Raw genomic sequence first — 26329 nt, 5'->3', positions numbered from 1 at the left:
CACTTAACAGTTACCAATTTATCATTCAAGCATAAAAAAGCACTTAGTTGATGAACCAGTGCTGTGTTTACACATACCAAATAAATTGGCAAAATAAATAAATAAATAAAGATGTAAGTATCTTTATGCACTTTGTTACTAGCGATCTGCCATTTGTTTCAAGGATGGGAACAATAAACTCCGCCTCTTCCTGTGGCCTGTTAACTGTTTCTATGGTAACGACGCCGTTAAAGCTTCACAAGTCGGTTCAGAGACTAAATTGTGATTATTTACGAGTAAACTAAGCAAAGCGTAAATGTATTGGAGGAACAAACAGGTGAATCGACAGATTTTCACTGCAGGTAAATACTGTAATAAATAATGCAACGTAACGTTTGCCTGTTCACGGTGAAATGTTAGCAGAACACTAAAGTTAGTTAACCAAATAGCTTGGAATCTTTCAGCTAGTTTTTCTTCTGGTTCTCTTCAGTTTCTTGCTGTCAGGAATGGCCACCTCTCCCGGAGTGTTCAAAAACACACAGAAAAGGATGTTCAACTTTCCAGTCCTGCCCCCTATTGAAGGGGCACAACAGCTTGGAGAAATTGAGCAAATCATAGCCAAGAAGGAGGAAATAGCGGAGAAGGTAGCGGTCTCCAAGAAGCTGCTGAGACACAAAAGGAGCAAAATGGAAGTAAAGCAACGCCTAAAGATACTGTATGTCCTTTCTTCAGCTATGATTTATTTAATTTTTTTTTTCTGTGTTAAAGTAGTCCATATGTCTGACATATGCAGGTATTTATATTGGTTTCTGTTTCCTGAAGTGTGGCAGTTTGTTGCTTGAATTTTTTAGGGTCTCTAAAGCAGCAGAGGATTTAAGACAGAACAGAGAGAGGGGAGTTGTCCGCAGCTTGTCCCCAGAGCCACAGCTCCCACCTTCTGTATGGCATCTACTTATTTATGCATACATACATACAAGTACTAGCTAAATAAGAAAATATTCCCCAAAATAATGGTATATTTCAATCCTTACTTTACAGATGTTTAGTCAGCAACGGAAACAAATGGTATGTGTACTTTTAAGTATTAAATTTGATATGTGAACAGACAACCTCATTAACATCTATGTTAATCCTTGACTATTTAATGTATTTCCACTTTTACAGATGAATTACAACTTCCTTAAGCAGTGTGTGGAGAGACGCGAATGTCCAGTTATTCAGCAGCAGTGGTTAGACTCGATTGTAGATCGAGTCCCAGCAAGACTAAGAGGCAGCCCCGAGTCAGAAAAACTGCTGCAGGAGCTCTGCAAGGAAGTCAGCGACAATTTCAATAGTGTAATTGTAAAGTACACAGGTATTTCCAGTTATTTATGTTGTATGAATGTACAGTGCAGTGCAAGAGTGTAGGTACTGAAATTAAAAACAGAAAGCTTTCAAAAATATGTTTTACTTTAATTTTTAAATGTAGTAAAAAAACAGTTTTCCAACAGTAAAGAAGAAAGTTGTATTCCTTTTTCAGCAGTAACTTGAAGTAATAGTTTTCTATATGATTTCATCAGTCTCCCACATTGCTGTGTAGGAATCTTGGCCCACTCTTTTTTACAACGTTGATTCGATTGTGGTTTGTGTGTGTTTGTTAATGCACAACTGGGAATCTGCAAAATTTTAATTGTTTTATTTTTGACCAAGTGTTAGCTGTTGGACAGATGGCCTCACATTTGGGTCTTGAATACTTTGGTATTCAATGGTGGACTCAGTAGCTCCAAAACAGTGTCAGATTATTCAGTGCTGTACTTCACAGCTGATATGAGGTGTTTCTGATATGCTGTGTTTGGGTTTCATCCAACAAGACACTGTGTGCCATGGCCAAACATCTCCACTTTGGTCTTGTTTGTCCAAAGGACATTACTCCAGAAGTCTTCGGGTTTGATCAGATGCAACTTTGCAAACCTAAGCTGTGCTGCCATGTTCTTTTTAAAGAGGAGATGCTTTTCTCCTGGAAATCCTTCATAACAAGCCACACTTGTTTAGTTTTCATGGTTCTGGCTTTAAATAGTTAACAGGTTATAGTCTGAGCTGCACCTCTTACTTTTTTTTTGGAGCGTCTCTGAGCATTGCACAGTCAGACCTTGGCGTGGATTTGCTGGGATGTCTACTCCCTGGGAACAGTGTGGCATTGCATTAAAACACACCTGAATCCTCCGGACTAGCAAACTAACAAGATGTTTTCCTTTGATAGAGGTGGTCACACAATCAGTTGATTTGACTGCAAATCAGATCAATCACTTATTAATTTCAATGGAAGCAGAAGGGGTGTGCAATTCAGTGAAAGTTTTCTTTTTCAAATCCATATAAATGTAAACATTTGCATGGTCTTCCAAGCAGCTTAGACACCATACCTTAGTTTTTCTGTGGCTTTATACTTCCCCAAAGTGATTTCTTGTTAAAACTGGGGCTCTGGGGTAGCAGGATTTTGCAGGACTTTTTGTTGCAGGTTTTTTCAACTCACTTTAAGTGTTTTATGGCTATTGTTATGTTGCACAATGACAATATCTGCTGATCATATAGATTAGAGTCTAAACATCTAGATTGTCTTAAACTAACCAGATATGTGTCACTGGTATGTTGATCTCCTATAGTGGGCACAGTGTTAAAGAATCCACAGGCAGATGGATTGAACTCAGAAAAACAGAGCGCTACACAACCAAAGTGAGTCCTTAGTGTGCGTTTAGATCTGTGATTTAGACATAATGACTAATATTCATCAGTCTTTTTATGTTCCCATTTTTAAACTGTATTTTTGATCATTTGCAGAATTCTCAGCTTCTCCCGTCCATGGCATGATAGTTTTATCAGAAGCCGCAAGATGATAAAGGCAAACTTGCATATTCTTAATCCTGTAATGCAGACTCTGTTGGATCTTGGAAACACAACATTCTCTTCACTGGTCCTAATTGAGCTTTCATCATACAGGTGAGGGATGTGGACATAAAGGCAAACAGGCAAATTTGACCTGTCTCAGCAAATATAGACATCTATTTGATTTTACTTTGGCTTCTGTTGATATAGAGCTTCAGGACCCGTGGATTCTAAGAGCCTACAGAACAAAATGGCTGTGGAGTGTAAGAGGACAGAAGATCGCATCATGAACACCTGGTTTCCCAAAGTCATCCACCTTTTAACAAATCAAGAAACTCTCAAGGGAGTTAAAGAGGAAAAAATTGATTCCTTTTACAATTGTGCTTCCACCCTAATTTCCAATCAGGTAAGATGATGCTCACTATATTTTAACCTGAAGAATGTCATAAAGACCATTTCATAATTGGCGGTTGACAGCTAGTAAAATCAGTATTTCACAGTGTTTCATTTAATGAAAAGCTTAAATATATGTAAAATGTGATTCTTAATTGTACAGTTAGTCTCATGCATATGTTTTTCTGTAAATTCGTAGCTGAAATCTCTTCTTCATGGAAGTGTGGAGGAGTTTGTCGGTGTATTTGATCCAAGCAATCACCACCGCTTGCCCATCTTTCGGATGGCTTTAACCTTTGACGATGAAAAGATGGAAATTTATCCCGCCTTACAAGATCTGGAAGCTGCTGTTCTTGACATTCTAAGTGCCATAACAAACACTTTTCAGGTGAAATTATCACTTTATGCCAAATGTGTCAAATTTATGCTAAATTTGCCAAAAATGCATTCAGAGCTGGTAATGATATCTATGACATTGTTCTACAGAAAGTACAAACTGTCCAGTCGTGGCTGGCACAAAACACATCTTTATTTATGGATGCCAAGGTGACTGATCAGATCCATGCTTGGGCTCAGGCCACCGTGAAGAGTGCTGTGCGCAGAAATCTAGAGGAGCCTGACAAATATTTCCAGAACTATGGTAATGTGCCATAATATGGTCATTTGTAATCTGCACTCCAGTAATATTACTTCAGTTTATTGGTGAAATTTGTGGTTTATTTCGTAGTTGACAGTTACGACTGGCTGGTTAATGGAACTGCACAGGCTAAAGTAGAGACGTTTATGGAAGAGGAACACTCTTTTGATGAATACACTAAGGTAGCAAATCATAAAGTTGAATTCAGATTCTTGCCTTATCTTGTTTTATCTTGTTTTCTGGTGACTGTCATTGTGTAATCTCACTGCTTATTAAAGCAAGTGGAGGAGTTTCGTGCTCTGTCAAAGGAGATTATGAGCCTCCCATCAAAAGCCCGCTTCACAATGGTCCATCTGGACTGTGAGGAGCTGAAACAAGGGCTTGCCAACAAAGCCAAAGCTTATGCCGAAATACTTCTGAAGAAATTAGTCTCCAGGCACCATGAACAAAATCTAGAGTAAGTCAGTTCTTATAATACTACCAAACAAATCTGTCCTTCTATGCTTAAATTGGTCACATTTTAATTCTTGTTTGTGTGTGTGTGTCTGTAAAAGGATTTGCTCTGAGTTTGAAAACATCAGAATGAGAGCTTTGAAAGTTCCAGAGAATACAGAGGAAATGGCTCAGATGCTTGACTTTATACATGAAGCTAAGAGTAAAGGTCTTGCAGAGCTTAATGAAAAAATTAAGGTAAATAAACCAGTAATTGCTTCCACCTGTTATAAAAGCATACTAATTTTTGATGTCTTGCATCAATTCTAACCTGGTTTGCTGTCTCGCTTTGACAGGAAGCATGCTGCAGACTAATCTACCTCTTGGAAGTCCACGTCATTGAAGCAGAGGATATGGAGCTTAATTCGACTGTTTTTCTCTGGCCACAAAACATCCTTCATACTTTTGAACTCAGCGATGAGGTAATGCGGTAGCGTGTGCTTAGTTCAATATAACATGAGTGTTTTGTTTTGTTATGAATAATCTTGATTCTGGGCGGCTCTATTGTTTTCCAGTTAATGGAGAAGGCCAAGAAGAAAGGAGAGGATGAGTTGGTTGCTAAAAGAGAAAAATTAATGGTGCAGCTTGAAAAGTTGGGACGCAGGACTGAGGAGTTTAAATTTCTCTCTGAGCTGGAAATGATGCAGCAGGTAGAGCATGGTTTATGTTTCAGAATACCTTTAATGAAAGAGTTTTTTCTTCCTTTCTTTTTTTAGTAAATTCTTTATTTGTATTCTTGCCTGTCCCATCTGTACAGTAAATATGTTTGTTACATTCTTTGAAAGTCCAGTGGATATGGGGAAGCAACAAAGGAGGGTCTAGGTCAGGGGTCTCAAACTCCAGGCCTCGAGAGCTGGTGTTATGCAGGTTTTAGATATCACCTTTTAGATATCATACACCTGAATCAAATGATTAGTTCATTACCAGGCCTCTGAAGAACTTCAAGACATGTTGAGGAGGTAATTTAGCCATTTAAACCAGCTGTCTTGGATCAAAGACACATTTAAAACCTGCAGGACACCGGCCATCGAGGCCTGGAGTTCAAGACCCCTGGTCTAGGTTGAAAAAAGAGACAAGAAAGCAAACTTGGCAATTAAAGTATTTTCATTGATTAAACTGAAGAAGACAGTCAAAACACTGTCACCATTACTATCACCTTAAGTACTCTGGCCTATTGCTGAGTAGAGTCAGCTGCACAGAAGGGTAGCGCCTAAAGCTTGACAGCGAGCAAGACACACCCACAGGATCAAAAATCACAGTAGGCCATGCTAGGGATGTAGCTTAGCTTAAGAGACAGTCTGTCCAATATATGCCATCGCCAAGCTTCAGGACCTATGCCTGGCCGGGTTTGGTTTTTGCATAATAGTGATTTACTTCTGAACAGAGTAGATTATCCGTTGCTCCAGCCTGATGCTAAAAACGTCAATTCTGAAAGAACTGTAAAATTTAGCAAAAAGTGATACAACTTTATACTCCTGGCCTAAATTGCATGTTATTTTGACATATTTATTACACAGCAACAATAAGACTGTATTATTTGTTTTGTTATTTCCAGCTTAGACGCTAATCAATAGCAAAACATGTCAGCAGCATTGCTATAACTGGTATCTCTTTTTTTTAAATCAGTATGTTGCGGATGTCCGAATAGTTCAGAAACTTCTCCACGAGGCTGAGGAGGCTATTACAATCATTAATAAGGAAGAGGCCTTCTACAAGTGGGACCTGACATGTTTCCCAGAAGTTGAGATCATCAACGAGAATATCGAACCATATCAGAAGCTGTTTGGATTTGTCCTGAACTGGCAGCGCACAGAGAGCAGGTCAGATTCCTATTTGATGCATGCTGTTCCTTTTTTAAATTTTTAAATCCTGCTAACCTTTTGTTTCTTTTGTGCCTAGGTGGATGGATGGCTCCTTCCAGGACCTTAATGGTGAGACGATGGAGGTAAAAGTGGATGAATTCTATAGGGAAATCTTCAAGATGCTCAAGTTTTTCCAACAGAAAAAGATTAAGGCTGCGCAAGAGATGGAGAGGATCTCTGAGAAGAGGCGACACCCTACTGAGGATGATGTGACAAAGGAAGAAAGCCCAACTATCAGTTTGTGTTCGGCTGTAATGGAGCAGATTAAAAACTTTAAGGTATTCTACACAACTGATATTTAAAAAGAGTTCATTAACAAAGTGTTGCTTTTTATGGAATGCCATTAAAAGGAATGTGTTTGTGTTTAGAAACATATCCCCCTGGTGTCCATCTTGTGCAACCCTGGCCTCAGATCTCGCCACTGGACCCAGATGTCACAGATAGTTAGCAATGAAATCACCCCCAATGGTGGTACAACACTACGGAAAGTTCTCAAGCAAAATCTGACTCCATACCTGGAAGACTTTGAGTCCATCAGTGCTGCTGCCAGCAAAGTGAGAAGATTTTGAAAGTCTGTGTGTGTTTATACAGGTTGTACTTTATTCTTTGTGTTAAATTATATATGTCCACTCTATTACTCACTACAGGAGTTTTCCCTTGAGAAGGCTATGAAAACCATGGTGGGCATTTGGGATAGTGTCTCCTTTCACCATCAACCTTACAGGGAGACTGGCGTTTCCATCCTGACCGCCTTAGATGACATTCAGACAATGTTAGATGACCAGATTGTGAAGACTCAGACTATGAGGGGCTCACCTTTCATAAAGCCCTTTGAAAATGAAATCAAGGTTAATATGAGTTTTATATTTGCATAACAAATAAATGCTGAATTTGCCTATTAAATTTGTATAATTTGGCACCTGGGAGTATTTTTTTAACCTCCTACATATAGAGAAAGCTTTAACCATTTGTTCTGTGATGTTAGCAATGGGAGGAGCGTCTGCTTCGTATCCAGGAATCCATAGATGAGTGGCTGAAAGTACAAGCCCAGTGGCTTTACCTGGAGCCCATCTTTTCATCCAAGGACATCATGCAGCAGATTCCAGAAGAGGGGCGACTTTTTCAAACTGTTGACAGGAACTATAAAGAGGTTATGAGGCATTGTGTTAAGAACCCTAAGGTAAGAAAAAATGCATTTACATTTACAGAAAGTAAATCTAAAACTATAATTTTTTGGTTGATTAACTGGATAATTTGTTAACATAGATTCTCCCAGCAACCTCGCTACCTGGTTTGCTAGAGAAACTGCAAGATTCCAACACCCTTCTTGATAGCATTATGAAGGGCTTGAATGCATATCTGGAGAAGAAACGTCTGTTTTTTCCTCGGTAAAAATATTTTTTTGCAGATTTTATTTCTGTCCAGATCTTTCATATTATCACAGATTTTAATATGTAATGCTAACCCTGGTGATAGGTTCTTCTTCTTGTCCAACGATGAAATGCTGGAGATTCTGTCTGAGACCAAGGATCCACAGCGAGTGCAGCCACATCTGAAGAAGTGCTTTGAGGGTATTTCCAAACTAGACTTTCTGCCCAATTTGGATATCCAGGCAAGGCAGTCACACATGTTGTTTTCATTACATAATGGTGTGGATGATTAAGCCTTTGACTAAACTGCACAATGTTCTTGTTCAGGCCATGTATAGCAGTGAAGGGGAGCGCGTTCAGCTCATCCAGCACATCTCCACGTCCGAAGCCAAAGGAGCTGTGGAGAAGTGGCTGATTCAGGTGGAAGACGTGATGCTTCGGAGTGTTAGAGATGTAATAGCCCGGTCCAGGGTGGTGAGATCACTGTTCTTCGTACCTAATTTGAAATAGTATTATGGTTTACTTACAATGCTGTCATACTGTGTATGATCCTGTGCATCAATATATATATATATGCATGTGAGTCAGTGACAAATGAATGGATGTATATGGGTGTCTTTGGCAGGCATACGCTGAGACTCCACGGAGCCAGTGGGTCACGGAGTGGCCTGGGCAGGTGGTACTTTGCACCTCACAGATTTTCTGGACATTGGAGGTTCATGAGGCTATCAGAGCACACCCTAACGTGGGTCCTTTTACGTGTTTCTAATAAAGAAGTGATGTTTCTCACTCTTGATCAAGTGACCTGAGTATCTTTTACAATGAACTAGACACCTTAAAAATATCACCTTGGGAAGAAACTAAAATAGTAGCCGGCTGTTCTCTGCAGGGTTTAAAGAAGTACTATCAGAAACTTCAGAGTCAGCTGAATGACATCGTAGAGCTGGTGAGAGGAAAACTGGCCAAGCAAACACGGATTACTTTGGGAGCTCTGGTCACAATTGATGTCCATGCCAGGGATGTAGTCATGGAGCTTATTGAGAAAGGTACTGCAAGAACAAAACAGGTTTATTAGTATTATGCATTATTATATAAAATACCTTTGAACGATAAAGAGAAAATGCACAGCGATTAAAATGTTTTCTGGATTTTTAATAGGTGTATCACAAGAAGCTGACTTTCAGTGGCTGGCCCAGCTTCGTTATTACTGGAGTAGTGATAATGTTCGCGTTCGCATAATCAACTGTGATGTTAAGTATGCCTATGAGTATCTGGGGAACTCGCCACGCCTGGTCATCACTCCTCTGACTGACCGATGCTATCGAACCCTGGTAAGAAAACATTTCTTAAAAATAGTTAATTAAATATGTTTCAGAACTTGCATACTTTTGCTTTTGCTGTAGGAGTGATAACTGACATCATATTTTAACTATTCTTTTTGAGATTGGAGCTTTCTACATGAATTTGGGTGGTGCACCAGAGGGTCCAGCTGGAACAGGAAAGACAGAGACGACTAAGGATCTGGCTAAAGCACTTGCTGTGCAGTGTGTCGTCTTTAACTGTTCAGATGGACTGGATTATCTGGCTATGGGAAAAGTAACATCCACAAGTTGAAAATTTTCCTTTCTAATGCTTTTTCAGACATTCAAAACATGGTTTACTAACTTGTAATTTCATATAGTTTTTTAAAGGTCTTGCTTCATCTGGTGCGTGGGCCTGCTTTGACGAATTCAACCGTATTGAGCTGGAAGTGCTGTCTGTAGTGGCCCAGCAGGTTCTCTGTATTCAAAGGGCCATCGAGCAGAAGCTGGAGTACTTTGACTTTGAAGGGACCATGCTCAAACTCAATCCCAACTGCTTTGTGTCCATAACAATGAACCCTGGCTACGCAGGACGATCAGAACTCCCAGACAACCTCAAGGTCTTTTACCAGTAAAATATTTTATCACACATAGCATACACATTGCTGTTCTGTTTCAAATCACACATGCTGGTGCTCTACACATCCTTAAGTATAATCTGAAAAATGTATGTTACTGTTCAACGTTTTTTATATTTTCTCTGTGCAGGTTTTGTTCCGAACAGTTGCCATGATGGTGCCCAACTATGCACTTATAGCAGAGATATCTCTGTATTCATATGGCTTCTTAAATGCCAAACCTCTCTCGGTGAAGATTGTGATGACCTACAGGCTTTGCTCAGAGCAGCTCTCCTCTCAGTTCCATTATGATTATGGCATGAGGGCTGTCAAAGCTGTCCTTGTGGCTGCAGGAAACCTCAAGCTCAAGTATCCCAAGGAGAATGAGGACATTCTGGTATTTACTAAACATCGATCTATACTTTGTGTCCTGATTGTGAACTTTATTGCCAGTTTTTGATCCTTTCAATTTCTTATTCATGTTGTAACATTCAGCTCCTGAGATCCATAAAGGATGTTAATGAGCCCAAGTTTCTCTCCCATGATATTCCGCTGTTCAATGGAATCACCAGTGATTTGTTCCCAGGCATTTGCCTTCCCGAGGCTGATTACCAGGTCAGTGTTGATTTGGGTCCATATTGTTTTGCCTAAAATCTACCAAAACCCTTTATTTGTGTGGTTATGTGTGTTAGAATCTGTTTTTTGTTTGTCAGCTGTTTCTAGAGGCTGCTAAAGAATGCTGCAAAAATCACAATGTACAGCCAACAGACGTTTTCATACAGAAGATGATCCAGACCTATGAGATGATGATTGTTAGGCACGGGTATGTTATGTGTTTCAGTTTCCATGCTGGTGTACTATATTATGATTTCCTGCTTGATATTCACATGATTGGAAAATGGCTTGGAGGAAATGATCTAAAATTCAATATGGATTTATAAATATTGTTATAAATACTGTTTTTAAGATTCATGCTGGTGGGAGAGCCTTTTGCTGGAAAGACCAAAGTGCTACATGTTTTAGCTGACACTCTGACTCTCATGAATGAGAGAGGACACGGCCAGGAGGAGAAAGTCATCTTCAGGACGTTAAACCCAAAGTCAATTACTATGGGACAGCTGTTTGGACAGTTTGATCTAGTTTCTCATGAGGTAAACCCGTGCCATCGATCTTTTGTTTTACAGATAAATAAAAGCGTGTTTACAGTATTGACATAGAGGTGGCTTTAATTTTTTATCCTCATTCTTAGTGGACAGATGGGATTGTGGCTAACACGTTTCGGGAGTTTGCATCGGCTGACACTCCTGACCGTAAATGGGTGGTGTTTGATGGTCCAATAGATACACTATGGATTGAGAGCATGAACACGGTGCTGGATGACAACAAAAAGGTACATGTTGCACAGTAAAATAATGTATATAATATATATAATGTAATTATATATATTTTTCTGTTTTTCATACCTTTTTATTTTTTGCTTCCTTGACAGTTGTGCCTGATGAGCGGTGAGATCATCCAGATGTCAAGTCAGATGAGTTTGATTTTTGAAGCTATGGATCTATCACAGGCCTCTGTGAGTTGGATGTTTGCAGTTAATAAAGTTATTTGCTAATCTTATTTTAAAATGTAAAATAATTTCTAGTTAATTTGCAAAATGATAACCTTTCTTTTATGAAGAAAACTGTCTTTCTAAAAGGTGCTTGATAAGACTGTTACTGTAGCATTACTGTAGCTTGAATTGATAGGATGCTTTTTTCTGCATTTTCTCCAAATGAAGCCAGCCACAGTCAGTCGATGTGGTATGATCTACATGGAACCATCTCAGCTGGGCTGGAAGCCCTTGGTGCTCTCCTGGATGAACACTCTTCTTGATGATCTTCAGACTCCAGACAACCGTTCCTTGTTACTGGAGCTTTTCCACTGGCTCCTGCCACCTGCTCTCACAATGCTTCGAAAACATTGCAGAGTAAGTGGCCTCAGAATCCAGGGAGTGTATGTGTTATTCACATTATATCAATACAATAATTATTTGACATGCTAAATTTTGGTTTGGTTTATAGGAAGTCGTTTCCAGGAGCAACAGCAACATTGCGGTGTCTTTGTGTCGACTGTTTGAGATGCTTCTCACTAAACCTGTGAAGACGGGTCAAAGTGATAAAAATATCCGCTGCTGGATAATGGTAAAAGGGCTTATATCTTTTAGAATTTGATATAATATTTGAACTTATTTATTCAAAATACTTGTTAGGATCTGCACCTTGCAAATGTTTTGCAAAAATGTTTTTTGTATATGCACTTTGCACTGCTACTTTTTCTTTTTGCCCGCAGGCAGCATTTGCGTTCTCACTCGTGTGGTCTGTGGGTGGGAGCTGTGATGCAGACAGTAGAGAGAAGTTTAGTAGCTTCTTCAGGTTGATTGTTGCAGGACAAAAAAAAGAACATCCTATCCCTGAAACAGTGGGAAAATGGGAGTGTCCATTTGAGGAGAAGGGGCTAGTGTATGACTATTTCTATGAGGTATTGTGTAATTATGTCACTCAGAAGACTTTAGCTTGTGTTATACCAGAAAATCATAATATATTCTTTCATTTCCAGTTTAAAGGGAAAGGCAAATGGTTTCACTGGAATGAGGCCATTAAAAACATCAACCTGGGCGACAAAACCACCAAAGTGCAAGAGATCATTGTACCCACCATAGACACAGTTCGCTACAACTACTTGATGGATCTTTGCATCAACTACGAAGTGTCAGTATTCTCTGAGGGATTGGTCAAAACTGTTTTTGTTGTTCTTTGCATCTTTAGTACTATGATAATAGTGCATAGCCTGAACTTATATACATTTAATCAAACATAATACACTTAAAAATATATGTTTTGTTTTGCCTTTAAGTCCTTCCCTGTTTGTGGGTCCTACTGGAACTGGAAAATCTGTGTATGTGAAGGAAAAACTCATGAATAATCTGGACAAAGATCAGTACCTACCCTTCTTCATCAACTTTTCAGCCCGCACAAGTTCAAACCAAACTCAGGTTAGTGTGAGAGACATGAGACATACAGTTCTTAACAAATGTATTAGACCACCTGTCATACAAACGAGAAAATAAATATTAACAAATATTTTTTTGAAAATCTGCCTAAAACTTACATAAAAGGAACAAGAAACATTTTATACCCAAATTTGACCTGATGCACTGGTCAAGAGCATAACTTTCAACCAATAATTTTTTTTCTGTTCAGGAATGCAAGTAAATAACTGTAATTTGCCATCTTAATTCAAAAATAATAATGTGCTTCAGTAATTATTAATGTTAGCCTTAAAAATCTGATTTTGATCAAAGAAGTTGCACATACTGCTAAATTAACCATTGGTGGTCTAATAAATTTGTTAAGCACTGTATGTGAAATAATGTCCCTGTAGAGAAACAGCTTTAGTGATCATATATTATGTGAGGTGTTTGTTTGTTTCTAAACAAATAAGAGGTTATAGTTATTTAAATTGTATTTATTCTGTTTATTTCATCATGTAGAATATCATCATGTCCAGGTTAGATAAGAGAAGGAAGGGCGTGTTTGGACCCCCCATGGGAAAAAAGTGTATCATCTTTGTAGATGACATGAACATGCCTGCACTGGAACAGTTTGGAGCACAGCCTCCTGTAGAGCTTCTTCGACAGTACATAGACCACGGAAACTGGTATGAACCACCTATTACAGGACAAATTCATGTTCTAACGAGAGAAATATAAATATATGAACAGGACTGAATTCACTAGATTAGAGCACTGTTCTTCAAACAAACAGACCTCATCTACTCTTGCAGGTATGACCTGAAGGATACCTCCAAGATCACTCTTGTTGATCTCCAGATCATCTCAGCTATGGGCCCCCCTGGCGGGGGAAGGAATGCTGTGACTTCACGCTTCTTGCGGCATTTCAACATTTTTAGCATTAATCCCTTCAGCGATGACACCATGGTTCACATTTTCTCCAACATTGTGTCCTTCTATCTTAAAAACAATCAGTTCTCACCTGAATATTTCACTGTTGGCAACCAAATAGTGACAGCAACAATGGAAGTGAGTGCTGTAAAAACAGACATTGGGAACACAAAAACCAGAAAGCTGGATAAATTCATTTTGCAGTTGTATAAAAATCTAAATCATCTTTATGTTTACGTTTTTTATTTTCCATAGGTCTATAAGAAAGCCATGGAGAACCTGCTTCCAACTCCAGCCAAGTCTCACTATACCTTCAACCTGCGGGACTTTTCACGTGTTATCCAAGGTTGCCTGCTGATTAAGAAGGGATCTCTGGAGAGCAAACGCACTATGATACGGCTTTTTGTCCATGAGGTCTTCCGTGTCTATTATGACCGTTTGGTAGACGATGACGATCGAGTGTGGCTCTACACGCTGATGAGCAGCATTGTGAAAGATCACTTTAAGGAATCCTTTCACCAGGTCTTTGATCACCTGAAACAAGGCAGCAAAGTGAGCTGATAGTCCCTTATCCTTACTATTTCATGTGCTTTACTACTTTTAAAATGAAACAATACAGCAAAGAAGATGTGCTTGCAGAATTACATCTTGATGTGCCTGAATCTGTGGCATTTAAATTTGTGAATTTCTAGCTGGTTGAAGAAGACATGCGAAATCTTCTGTTTGGTGACTACATGAAACCTGACCTGGAGGATGATGAGCGTTTGTATGCTGAGGTGCCCTCAGTTGAAAAATTTGCCGTGGTGGTAAAGTCCTGTCTTGAAGAATACAACCAGATGCATAAGAATCGGATGAACCTTGTCATCTTCCGGTAAACAGCTTTCAAAGAGGATATAGTTTTTATAGATTTTCTTTCTTTCTTTAGCAATAACTTTACAAGTTGACTTGACTTTTGTGCAGTAAATGAATGAGATATGTTTTTATCTGTAACTTGTAATTTGTGTTTAAACTTAATTAACTGAAAATAAAATCTTATCTAGCTATGTCCTGGAGCACTTGTCCCGTGTCAGTCGTGTGTTAAAGCAGCCAGGAGGAAATGCCCTCCTTGTGGGAGTGGGAGGAAGTGGACGCCAATCCATCACCCGTCTGGCCACATTCATGGCCCATATGACCATGTTTCAGCCAGAGATCTCCAAGAGCTACGGTATGACTGAGTGGAGAGATGACCTCAAGGTAAGCTGTAAAGGCTTCTGTTACTTCTGTTTAATACAAGTGTGTTTTGGTCGTATTATTCTCATTAGATCCTGTGGCTTTTTAACAGTCCTCGCTGCTGTACTCTGTCTCACTGCTTTCCTTTCAAATAAAGATGTTGCTAAAAAATGCTGGGGTGAAAGGCCAGAAGACAGTGTTCTTGATAACTGATGCTCAGATCAAAGATGAAGCTTTTCTAGAAGACGTGGACAGTGTCTTGAATACAGGAGAGGTTCCCAATCTTTTTGCCATAGATGAGAAACAAGAAATCATAGAGGTAGGATATTATAATCTTATATACATACCTTATGAAATTGTATGCAATAAAATTCTCATTTCATCTGTTTTTCCCCAGGCAGTACGTCCCATTGCCCAAGCTGGTAATAAAAACTTGGAGCTGAGCCCTTTGACTCTGTTTGCCTTCTTTGTGGCACGCTGTAAAGAGAACCTGCACGTTGTTGTGGCATTCAGTCCTATTGGAGATGCCTTTCGAAATCGCCTGCGCCAGTTTCCAGCTCTTATTAACTGCTGTACCATTGACTGGTATCAGGTAGGGCACTATAACATGCGTGCATTGTAATATACTACATATAAAAATGTCTGAATCACTGAAAACTATATAGGTATCTGTTAAGCGTCAGCTGTGCTCTTGGATCTGGAAATAAAACCAAAGAAAGAAAATAGGACATGTAAATTCATTAGCAGACCCTGTTCTGTGTCTTCACTCTTGTCTTTGTATGCCATCTTTGATCCTGCCCTTAGTATCGCTTTCCTCTCTGTACTTTGACAGCCATGGCCTGAGGAAGCTCTTGAGCGAGTAGCCAACTCCTTCCTGGAGTCACTACAAATGAATGAAAATGAGAGGCAGGAGGTCATACCTATCTGCAAGACATTCCACACCTCTGCCAAAGAGCTTTCACAGAGGTATGACAGCTTTATTCATACTTTTCAGAATGAAATGTAAAGTACATTTCTAATCCTTTAATTATGCTGTTTTCACTTGCAGATTCCTTTCTGAGCTTGGTCGCCATAATTATGTGACACCCACATCCTACCTGGAACTAATTGCAGCTTTTCGTCAACTTCTCACTCAGAAAAGAGACACTGTCATGAAGGCAAAACAGAGGTACACCAATGGCCTGGATAAGCTAGCCTTTGCTGAATCTCAGGTATATGAAATACTATTTTCACTGGAGCTGTTTTGTCTATTCTCTATTTCTTGTATTATTCCTATGCAGTAGTTTATTTGAGCAATATATTTCCATAGGTGGGTGAGATGAAGAAGGAACTTGTAGACCTACAGCCTAAACTGGAACAGGCAAAGATAGAGAACACCAAAATGATGAAGGTGAATACATTTCACACAATCGATCAACATCAGTATCCTCCCCAGAGTACATATGTATCAGAACATACATAAATCCGTACTAAATGTACACATGTATTAATTTTCAGGTTATCGAGGTGGAGTCTGTGGAGGTGGAAGCCAAGAGCAAAGTTGTGCGGGTTGATGAGGAGGCAGCAACCATAAAAGCCAATGAGGCCCAGGCTTTGAAGGATGAGTGTGAGAGTGACTTAGCTGAAGCTATCCCTGCCCTGGAGGCTGCTCTATCTGCCTTGGACACTTTGAAGGTGAGCGCCCTTCAGCAAAATATCTTTTTTTCATTACATATCATTGCCGTTAGATAACTGAGCAAGTCAAGCTGTCCATTTCTTTTCAGCCCTCTGATGTCACAATTGTGAAGTCTATGAAAAATCCACCTTCAGGGGTGAAGCTGGTGATGGCAGCTGTGTGTGTGATGAAGGAGATAAAGCCAGATAAGATAGCTGATCCAGCTGGGACTGGAAAAAAGGTTAGACTGAGTACAAAAATTAAAAGAAAAATTAAATCATGTGAAATGATTAAAGTCTGGTACTTATTTTTAGTCTTTTAAAACACAGCTAAACCTCATTCGAATGATATAGTTTTTCATTCTGTTAGAAAAAGGGCATAAACACAGTGAGTGACATGTTTGCTTTATTATCTAGGTTTTTGACTTCTGGGGTCCGAGCAAGAAGTTGCTGGGTGATATGAATTTTTTACGAGATCTTAGAGTATATGACAAGGACAACATTCCTGTGAGTGTCAAAATTATGTCACAGTTAAAAAACATTCAACTTGCACTTACCCCTAACTTACTCGTCTGTCTTTGGGTTGCAGGTCCATGTGATGCAAAAAATCCGAAGTGAGTACATGACTAATCCCGACTTTAACCCCAGTATAGTGGCAAAGGCATCCTCTGCAGCGGAAGGCCTGTGCAAATGGATCCAAGCAATGGAAGTGTATGACAGGGTGGCAAAGGTGCAGTGTGTTTGGATATTCAAACCACTTGTAATTGTACCTGCACACTTACTTTTTCACACATTTCTTGATTTCGTCTTTGGTTTCAGGTTGTGGCTCCTAAGAAGGCCAATCTTGGAGTGGCACAGGAGTCCCTGGCAGCTACCATGGCCCTTCTGGACCAGAAGAGGGCTGAGTTGAAAGAAGTTGAAGATCGCTTAGCAGCTCTTCAGAAAACTTTTCAAGAAAAGACAGAGGAGAAAGCCCAGCTGGAATTTCAGGTGGATTTGTGCGCCAGGAAGTTGGAAAGGGCGGAAAAACTCATCGGTGGTCTGGGTGGAGAGAAGACCAGGTCATGAAGACACTTATAAATATTTCAGTGCCAAGCAGTGAAGCTGAGGAGACTTGTTTATGCGTTTACTTATAGGTCTTCTTCTTCCTCTTTGTTTTATTATTATTCATTGGACTGTAGAGTAAAACATTTGAAGATTTTGTTCACTGACTGGGAGCAGTTTGCCAATTTCTCTAATTAAGACTCACGTCTGAAGTATTATAGCACCACCAATGGGTGGAAGTTGGAAGTATGTCCATGCATGCAGATTTTTAACTGTTAGCCTGCTTCTTTTAAGGATTCCTTGAATCATTCAGAGTTCAAGCTATATTTCAAGAATTTAAGCTATACTTAACTTTCTGAAGCTTTTTCCAGCCTTCACCAAAATTGGCGCAGATGAAAGTTAAATACCAAGCTTGAAAGACCAAGTATCACAAAAGCAAGCAGTTGGCATTTACATTTTCAAAACTGTTAGAACCAATAAAAATTAGCAGTTAAACCACCAGACGGCAAGTAATTTCCTGTAATTATAACCTCTTAAAAGTTTACCTGCGTCACTCGGGTAGCTTCAAAATGAAAATGTGTTTTTACATCTTATAGCTATGCTTTTATCATAGTTACATGAAGTTGTTATGACAACTGTGCCCAGCTGACCTGCTTGGCCTCCTTATTGCCTTGTTCTGTTGCTTGTTTCCTGCAATTTGAAGAATAACTGCATACCAGTGACTGAATGTGACTATTTACTCAGATGGTCTAAAGCAGCAGACGACCTGCAGAACACGTATGACAATTTGACCGGAGATGTTCTTATCTCTGCCGGTGTCATCGCTTATCTGGGGGCTTTCACAGCTGGCTTCAGACAAGAATGCACCAAGTTGTGGACCAAACTTTGCAAAGTACAAAGTTCTTCCTTCTCTCCTCTCATTTTTATGAATCTTTGTCATACATATGTATTTCTATGTCTATATTACTTACCTTAGTAAATAAATATCTATATTTCCACCTCCCTCTATCTCTAGTCTAAGAACATTCCATCATCAGATGACTTCTCACTCAGTAAAACTCTGGGGGATCCCATTAAGATCAGGGCATGGAACATTGCAGGGCTTCCCAGTGACACTTTCTCTATTGACAACGGCGTCATTGTCAGTAATTCACGCAGATGGTGAGTTTGTGTTTCTGAAATTTGTGAAACTTATGTTGAAATATTTGTGAAAAGATCCTTTTCATTTATTACCTAATGCTAATGTTCTTGTAGGCCCTTGATGATTGACCCTCAGGGTCAAGCCAACAAGTGGGTCAAGAATTCAGAGAAAGATAACAGCCTGAGTGTAATAAAGCTAACAGATGGGGACTATATGAGAACTTTAGAAAACTGTATTCAGTTTGGAACACCACTGCTGCTGGAAAATGTAGGAGAAGAACTGGACCCTTCTCTGGAACCATTGCTGCTCAAACAAACCTTCAAACAAGGTGCTAGAAGTATAAAATGGATGCCAAAGAATAATTTTGAATTTAGAAAGAGTGACAGCTCTTAGCTCCCAATTTTTTTTTTGTTTCTCTTAGGCGGTGTTGATTGCATCAGGCTCGGGGAGAGTGTGATTGAGTACTCCAATGATTTCCGTTTCTACATCACAACAAAGCTCAGAAACCCCCATTACCTACCAGAGCTGGCCACCAAAGTGTCCCTGCTCAATTTCATGATAACCCCTGAGGGCTTGGAGGACCAGCTGCTCGGGATTGTTGTTGCCAAGGAGAGGTAATACCTGCAAAATGGTTACTTATTTTATTGACCGAAACGTTTTTTTTTATAGCTCTTTTACTCATGTCATCTACTTGTATTTCCACAGGCCAGAACTGGAGGAGGAGAGAAATGCATTAATCCTGCAGTCAGCTGAAAATAAGAGGCAGCTAAAGGAAACTGAAGACAAGATCCTAGAGACACTGCAGTCCTCTGAGGGAAATATCCTGGAAGATGAGAGTGCCATTCAGATTTTAGACTCAGCAAAGATCATGTCCAACACAATTACCAAGAAACAGCAGGTGTGAATTACACATAAAATCAAAGCTGAATTGTGAATTTGATGTCTTTTAAGTTAATTTGATTGTCTCGTAGTCTAACCTAATGTTTACATCTTTCCAAGATTGCAGAGAAGACAGAGATCAAGATAGCAGAGTCCAGAGAGGGTTACAGAGCTATTGCAAAACACTCGTCCATCCTGTTCTTCAGTATTACTGATCTGACCAACATTGACCCGATGTACCAGTACTCTCTCAGCTGGTTTGTTAATCTCTACATTAACTCCATACAAGACAGGTAAGTGATCCAGGTGGAGTAAACCTGGTTAGTGGTATGGTGAAGTAATGAACTATGACACATCTGCCAGAACTAATAGCTTTTAGTTTGTCTGTGTTATTTGGAAACTTATAAACTGTATTTTGCCTTTTGTTCATCAGTAACAAGTCCAAGATTCTGGAAAGAAGGCTTCAGTTTCTTATTGATCACTTCACCTATAACTTGTACTGCAACATATGTCGTTCTCTGTTTGAGAAAGATAAACTCCTCTTCTCCTTCCTTCTCTGCTGCAAATTACTACTGTAAGTTAAAGTTACAAGCAATTTTGACTCTTACTCTCATGCTTAGTGCAAATCTATGTGGATGTTTACTTTTATATTTGATGCTATTTTTTTATCAATGTTTTCTTCTAAGAGCAAAAGGGGAGATTAAACACACTGACTTTATGTTCCTGCTGACTGGGGGAGTGGGCCTCCAGAACACCACTGCTAATCCCGACCCCACCTGGCTACAGGACAAGAGCTGGGATGAAATCTGCAGAGCAAGTGAACTCCCTGGTTTACGAGGATTGAAGTAACAAGCTTTAATCACTAAAATAAAAATGGCCTCATCATCATCATCATCATCATCACTGTTTACCCAATGTGGATTGTTATTTATTTTGCAGAGAAGCTTTCATTAAAAATCCAGATGACTTCAAGTCCATTTATGACAGCAAAGATCCATGCACTATTGGTTTGCCTGCTCCGTGGTGTGAACAGCTCAATGATCTGCAAAAGATGATCATCGTTCGCTGTCTCAGGCCTGATAAGATACTGCCAGCTGTGGCTAAATATGTGAAACGCAACCTAGGGAAGAAATTTGTCCAACCACCTCCCTTTGACCTGAGTAAGAGCTACTTGGACTCCAACTCTGCCATCCCACTCGTGTTTGTGCTGTCTACAGGTGCTGATCCCATGGCTAGTAAGTTCTATAAATCTGTTTTACTGATTTTCAAAGGGCCACATAAAGTCAGTGTCAAATCCTGAAACTAGGAAAACTAACTCTTTTAGAAAAACTAAAACTATCCTTCCACAGGCTTGCTGAAGTTTGCCAGTGACAAGAACATGGGTGGTGCCAAGTTCCAGTCTATCTCTCTGGGTCAGGGACAGGGGCCCATTGCTTCTAAAATGATATCCACAGCCATGCAGGATGGGACATGGGTGTGTTTACAAAATTGCCACTTGGCCGTTTCCTGGATGCCCATGCTAGAGAAAATCTGTGAGGACTTTAGTCTTGCAACATGCCACCAAGACTTCCGCCTCTGGCTCACAAGCTACCCTTCAGCCAAGGTAAAACCCATAAATGAACAACTTTAAGGACTAAATAGATATAACTGTCATCTGAAAGAGCCTTCAGTATAGTAAAAAAAAATTAATCAGTTTCCAGTGACCATCCTGCAGAATGGAGTGAAAATGACAAATGAGCCCCCAACAGGACTCCGTCTCAACCTGCTCCAGTCTTATTTGTCAGATCCTATTTCTGATCCAAACTTCTTCAGCAACTGTCCCAATAAAGAGCTGGTGAGTCAGGAGGAAACCTATTTAGAATTTTTTATGCATAATTATGTATTAATTCTATAGGTGTGTGACACAATAAATGAATTTCCTAACTAGATCTGGGAGAAGCTCCTGTATGGACTGTGCTTCTTCCATGCTCTCGTTCAGGAGAGGAAAAAGTTTGGTCCTTTGGGCTGGAATATTCCGTATGGCTTCAATGAGTCTGACCTGCGCATAAGCATCAGACAGCTACAGGTATTTACTCAAAACACTCAGTTCTTGTGTTTCTACCCTGAAAAAAAACATCAAAAACTCATTTAATTTCTCTTCCTCTTTAGCTGTTTGTAAATGAATATGACAAGGTGCCCTTGGAGGCCATAACATATCTGACTGGAGAGTGCAATTACGGTGGCCGTGTGACAGATGATTGGGACAGGCGGCTCCTGATGACTATCTTGGCTGACTTCTACAACAAGGACATCATTGAGACTTTTCGCTATCCTTTCTCACCTAGTGGCGATTACTGTGCCCCACCAAAATCTAGCTATCAGGATTACATTCTGTTTATCAAGGTGCAGACACTCCAGAAGCAGTAGTATATATAATTTATATAAAATAACTGCATATAATCCTTAATTTCTTTCAATTTTATGGTATATTACTGACAGCAGTGTCTTTGTTGTACTCTAGGAACTTCCATTCAGCCAGCATCCAGAAGTGTTTGGGATGCACGAAAATGTAGACATTTCCAAAGATTTGCAGCAGACAAAACTACTGTTTGATTCACTGATACTCACCCAGGGTGGAGGCTCCGAGGGCGGAACCCATTCTGAGAGCGACAACATGCTGTACGACATAGCGAATGACATCCTCACCAAGGTACAACTTAATCAAACTTCCTCTTCATTTAGGAGTTTTTAGCCATACCAATGGCATGGTTGGTCCAAACAAAAACATTTCAAATACCAACAGTTGGATTTCCCTAAGTTTTTATGCAGAATAATCCTATTAACCTTTGGCAATTACTTAATGTTCCCTTAAGCACCATCACACATCGAGATTTCACTCATTCTGTGAAATACAGCATCTCAGCATTGGCTAAGTTAATTGACACATTTGGGGTTTTTTTTTTAAATAACATTTTTCAGTTCCCAGACACTACTTTCAATTTTACCGACTTTGGTCTTACTTTGTCTCCTCTGTTTTGACTGAAGCCAAATTTCTCAACATCTGTTCAGTGGATTTCAGTAACTGCAGTGCAGGTGGACATATTCCTGCTTCTCCTGGATGAATTAATTTAGGTTGATAACCTCCCTTTTGATAGAGAATTATTTTTATTCTCTGTCATTAGTCAAATAGTTTGGTTAATGACTAGTTTATATACTGTGTAAAAGTCTTGAAGCACCCCTAGTTTCTTTATAATTGCTCCCAAGGAGCCACAATGTTTTGAAAATTGGTCTTCAGCAATAGTTTTTCAGGTTTTTGGAAAGTAAGTCAGTTTTTCTTTGAATGTTGACTGCTTTTTTGTTTTCGGTTATCTTTCGTTCAGTTCTTAAGCCCGACCATTTTCAGAAGAATGTTTTTTGTTTTTTTAAGCCACACTGACCTATGACTCATTCAAGCATAAAAAGACACCTAACCCAGTGTTGTGTCTACACAAAGCAGACAACTTAGCAAAGAGTCCTTTGGCCCTTTCACAAAAACACAGATTTATTTCCCATCACTTTAGTGGAATTTATAAAAAGTGCCAAAGTCAACAGAGTTTGAGTGCCATAAAATTGCATTTTTGCACCAACAAGGTGATTCCAAGTGAGCTATCCCATATGGAAAAGAAATAGAAAAGACTTGCATCAGATGTGGCCTACTTCATATAGTGAATCATATAAGGCTTATATGATTTACTCATGAAAGTGGCCACTTTCATAGATTGTTTTAGTAAGTATCCAAAACATACAAGTTTCATTTATATAATTTTTCTAGGGATCTTATGTCTGTTTTCACTCTTGTATGCTTTTCATACAAGTTTCACACAAGACAGACACAAACTTTATAAGATTTATATGTATCTTTTCCATATGGGATTATCCAAATTGTTTCACAACTTGGCATAGTGTGCAGTGTGTCCTTAAAACATGTGAGGAAACTGGAGAAGTGGAAGTCAAAAAAGAAGTATCAGACCTAAAGAAAAGCCCTACCAGACACCTGAGAGATACATCTGGCTCCATACATATTGGTTTGAACCAATATGTATGGCCAGTATGTATGGAGGAAATGAGTAGACAGGAGTAAGCATCTGCAACCATCTGAGAAACACAGTGGAGCCTCTGTCATGGGTTGGGGTTGCATTTCAGTCAGTAGTGTTGGGGATCATGTCAAATTTCATGGCATTATGAATGCAGAAAAGTTCTGTCAGATTTTGATCAACCATGCAGTACAAATGGAAAATGTCTGATTGGCAACAGCCTCATTTTTCAGCATGACAATGATCCTACACACACCTTGCCAGTGCATTAAAAGCATACTTGGATAGAAAAACATACAGTAAAACACAATCAGTCATGGATTGTCTTTGCCTGAACTCAGAGGTCAACATTAGTAACAGAACACAAAGCAGCCAACATCCAAAGTGGAGCTCTGAAATGTTCTTTAAGAAGCCTGGAGAACCATTCCTAAAGACTGCGTGCTTATGTCATTTATTTCTATGTATGTTTTCATACTTCAGTATATTTCTGAACCTATATCACATTATCCAAGCAAAAAATAAAGAAATGAGTGATGGCTCAAAACATTTGCACAGCACTGTAAAAAAATAGCATCCCCATTAAACATACATGTGCTTTGTGTTTACTGCTTTGCGTTTCCTCTGGGTATTCCAACTCCCTCTCAGAGACAGTGTAAGGAAGTCCTACTCTCCAGCCATATGGTTTTGGGGGCCAAGTGGTAAAGAAAGTTGATAGATGGATGTATTGTGAGCATGTTAACATATTGTTACTAGCGTATTAGGTACATTTACTTTTTATTGTCCAGATAGCACCAGTATATCTATAACTCTCTACGTTGTACAAACGTTGAGAGTTGTCTGTGCTCTGTGTCCACTTCACCGTGTGTTTATAACTGCCACATTTGCTTATTTCCCTAAGCTCCCAGCTAACTTTGACACAGAAGCAGCTCTCTTGAAGTTTCCTGTGCTCTATGAAGAAAGCATGAACACAGTCCTTGTCCAAGAGATGGAGCGCTACAACACGTATGAACAGACAGCTCTCCACCCTGTTTTAAGCTATATAACCATTGCAACCATTTTTCTTTCATGACTTAACTGCTGTCTTTGCTCTCTCAGGTTGTGTAGTTTGATTCGTATCAGCCTGCAGAATTTGCTGAAGGCTATTAAGGGATTGGTGGTGATGGATGCAGAGCTGGAGGCAGTTGCAGGCAGTTTGGTGGTTGGAAAAGTGCCAGAGAAATGGGCCAAGCGCTCTTACCCCAGCCTCAAACCCTTGGGCAGTTACATTAATGACTTTCTGTCAAGGCTCAAGTTTTTGCAGGTAAGACTAGTGAGCAAAAGTGATTTGAATGAGCAGTTTCAACTCGGCATATCAAAGCTTTGTGCACCTTTTCAGTCTCATTATATTTTCACTTTATTTTGTGTGCCTGTAGGTTTGGTTTAACACCAGCAAGCCCAATGTGTTCTGGCTGTCTGGCTTCTTCTTCACCCAGGCCTTTCTAACTGGGGCCATGCAGAACTATGCCAGGAAATACCACATCCCCATTGACCTGCTGAGCTTCGAATTTGAGGTCTGGAGACTCACACTTTTGGATCTCTCTTCACATGTAAAGATCTTATCATAGCCCTTAGACATTACTAATTAGTGGTTTGTCTTTTATGATTTTATCTTACAGGTCCTTCCTTTTGACGAGATACAAACAACGCCTGAAGATGGTGTTTACATTAATGGATTGTTTCTTGATGGAGCTCGGTGGGACAAAGAAAGGTACATGCTCACAGCAGCGTTAGGAATACAATATTGACTATATGCTTATAGCAGTATAGCTTATAAGCTATTACTCTGCAGGAAAAAAGTCATTCACTGTACTTAAGCACACATTTGAGGATTTAATGAAAATATTCTACTTCATGTTGCTTTATATTACATTTCAAAATTTAATATTTATAATACTTTTTATTGGGCTAAATTTATATTTTTTAATATTGGCCCTTTACTTGTAATGGGGATTTTTTTTAATATATATACAGGATTTATATAGGATTTTTTTTACTTTGTTCATCACTAGTGAAATATAGGGAGACCTGATAAGGATGGGTTTGTTTGTCTCTCTCTATTATCAGTGGAGTTCTGGCTGAGCAGTACCCCAAAGTCCTCTTTGACTCAATGCCAATCATCTGGGTAAAACCCAGTAAGTATTGCCTGACTTTGTGCACTTCTAGAGCTGGTGTTTCAGATCTGCAACAATCTGGATGCAATTAATGTTTTCAGATATCTCTTTCAAGTGCATAATTGCTTGTTTCCTTGTATTATTTTATCACCATCTAGCTACCATTTTCTGTGTTCCTTTGCTTTCATTTCTGCCCAACAGCTCAAAAGAACAGCGTCAGTCAGCCTCAGAAGATGTACATTTGTCCTCTATACAAGACCAGCGAAAGGAAAGGCACGCTGTCCACCACAGGCCACTCCACCAATTTTGTCATTTCCATGACGCTGCCCACCAACAAGCGCCCACAGCACTGGATCAAGCGTGGTGTTGCCATGCTCTGCCAGCTTGATGACTGAGATCAGTCAGCACATTGCTTTAAGAATCAAATGCTTTACTGCAGCTATTCTCAATCCTGCTTGGATTAGTTTAAACTCTGTGTTCCTTAATACAATAATAAACACAATGTCTATGGCTGATGTGGAGATCTTAATGTAATATAATGTTGGTATTTTCAATTCACAACTTTGTCCATTAACTACTTACAAAATAAAAAAGCTGCTGTGCTTTCACCAGAAATGTTACAGTGAAAGATTAAGCGCATCAGATGTGCTGTTTTCTTTTTTTGAACAGAAAGACATGGAAACAGGTACGCCTCGGTGCTCAGCTGGTGCTGTGTGAGTCCTGATGGAAAAACCTGTCAAAAATTAATTGC

At 39.5% G+C, this 26329-nt stretch overlaps 1 protein-coding gene across 1 annotated transcript; it reads left to right on the top strand.

Annotated features, from left to right (window-relative positions):
• The first annotated feature begins 184 nt into the window (after positions 1-184).
• Positions 185-26093, top strand: dnah12 (dynein, axonemal, heavy chain 12). The gene is made up of 74 exons (XM_026154505.1): positions 185-341; positions 470-694; positions 831-918; positions 1018-1044; positions 1144-1333; positions 2619-2688; positions 2794-2952; positions 3049-3244; positions 3431-3619; positions 3718-3871; positions 3959-4050; positions 4147-4325; positions 4423-4558; positions 4657-4782; positions 4876-5010; positions 5987-6180; positions 6260-6500; positions 6591-6776; positions 6870-7070; positions 7208-7402; positions 7489-7610; positions 7699-7834; positions 7920-8066; positions 8218-8337; positions 8482-8638; positions 8751-8923; positions 9036-9188; positions 9274-9513; positions 9662-9907; positions 10006-10125; positions 10224-10333; positions 10478-10661; positions 10760-10900; positions 11000-11083; positions 11288-11476; positions 11571-11690; positions 11839-12027; positions 12106-12257; positions 12403-12541; positions 13040-13206; positions 13333-13588; positions 13706-14002; positions 14143-14321; positions 14491-14683; positions 14817-14978; positions 15057-15251; positions 15492-15625; positions 15708-15870; positions 15969-16049; positions 16157-16333; positions 16423-16554; positions 16730-16819; positions 16902-17042; positions 17132-17373; positions 18101-18248; positions 18372-18517; positions 18611-18825; positions 18919-19111; positions 19203-19395; positions 19497-19669; positions 19810-19950; positions 20063-20221; positions 20316-20611; positions 20726-20979; positions 21070-21210; positions 21304-21441; positions 21525-21758; positions 21877-22065; positions 24327-24430; positions 24524-24728; positions 24841-24978; positions 25084-25175; positions 25532-25599; positions 25780-26093. Exons 2-74 carry the CDS (start codon positions 486-488, stop codon positions 25971-25973), a joined length of 11919 nt encoding a protein of 3972 aa, XP_026010290.1. The 5' UTR covers positions 185-341; positions 470-485; the 3' UTR covers positions 25974-26093.
• Positions 26094-26329: the final 236 nt, after the last annotated feature.

Source organism: Astatotilapia calliptera, chromosome 20 (assembly GCF_900246225.1).
Source record: "Astatotilapia calliptera chromosome 20, fAstCal1.2, whole genome shotgun sequence".
Classification (NCBI taxonomy): Eukaryota; Metazoa; Chordata; class Actinopteri; order Cichliformes; family Cichlidae; genus Astatotilapia; species Astatotilapia calliptera.
The sequence above is the reverse complement of the archived record's forward strand: the minus strand, read 5'-3'. Positions and strand labels throughout refer to the sequence as shown.

Bases quoted from the DNA above. Each gene is read 5' to 3' on its own strand.
- dnah12 (XM_026154505.1), top strand. From the start codon at position 486: ATGGCCACCTCTCCCGGAGTGTTCAAAAACACACAGAAAAGGATGTTC. The intron at 22,066-24,326 runs GTACAACTTAAT...TATTTCCCTAAG, and splicing joins CGAATGACATCCTCACCAAG to CTCCCAGCTAACTTTGACAC. The intron at 24,431-24,523 runs GTATGAACAGAC...TTGCTCTCTCAG, and splicing joins GAGATGGAGCGCTACAACAC to GTTGTGTAGTTTGATTCGTA.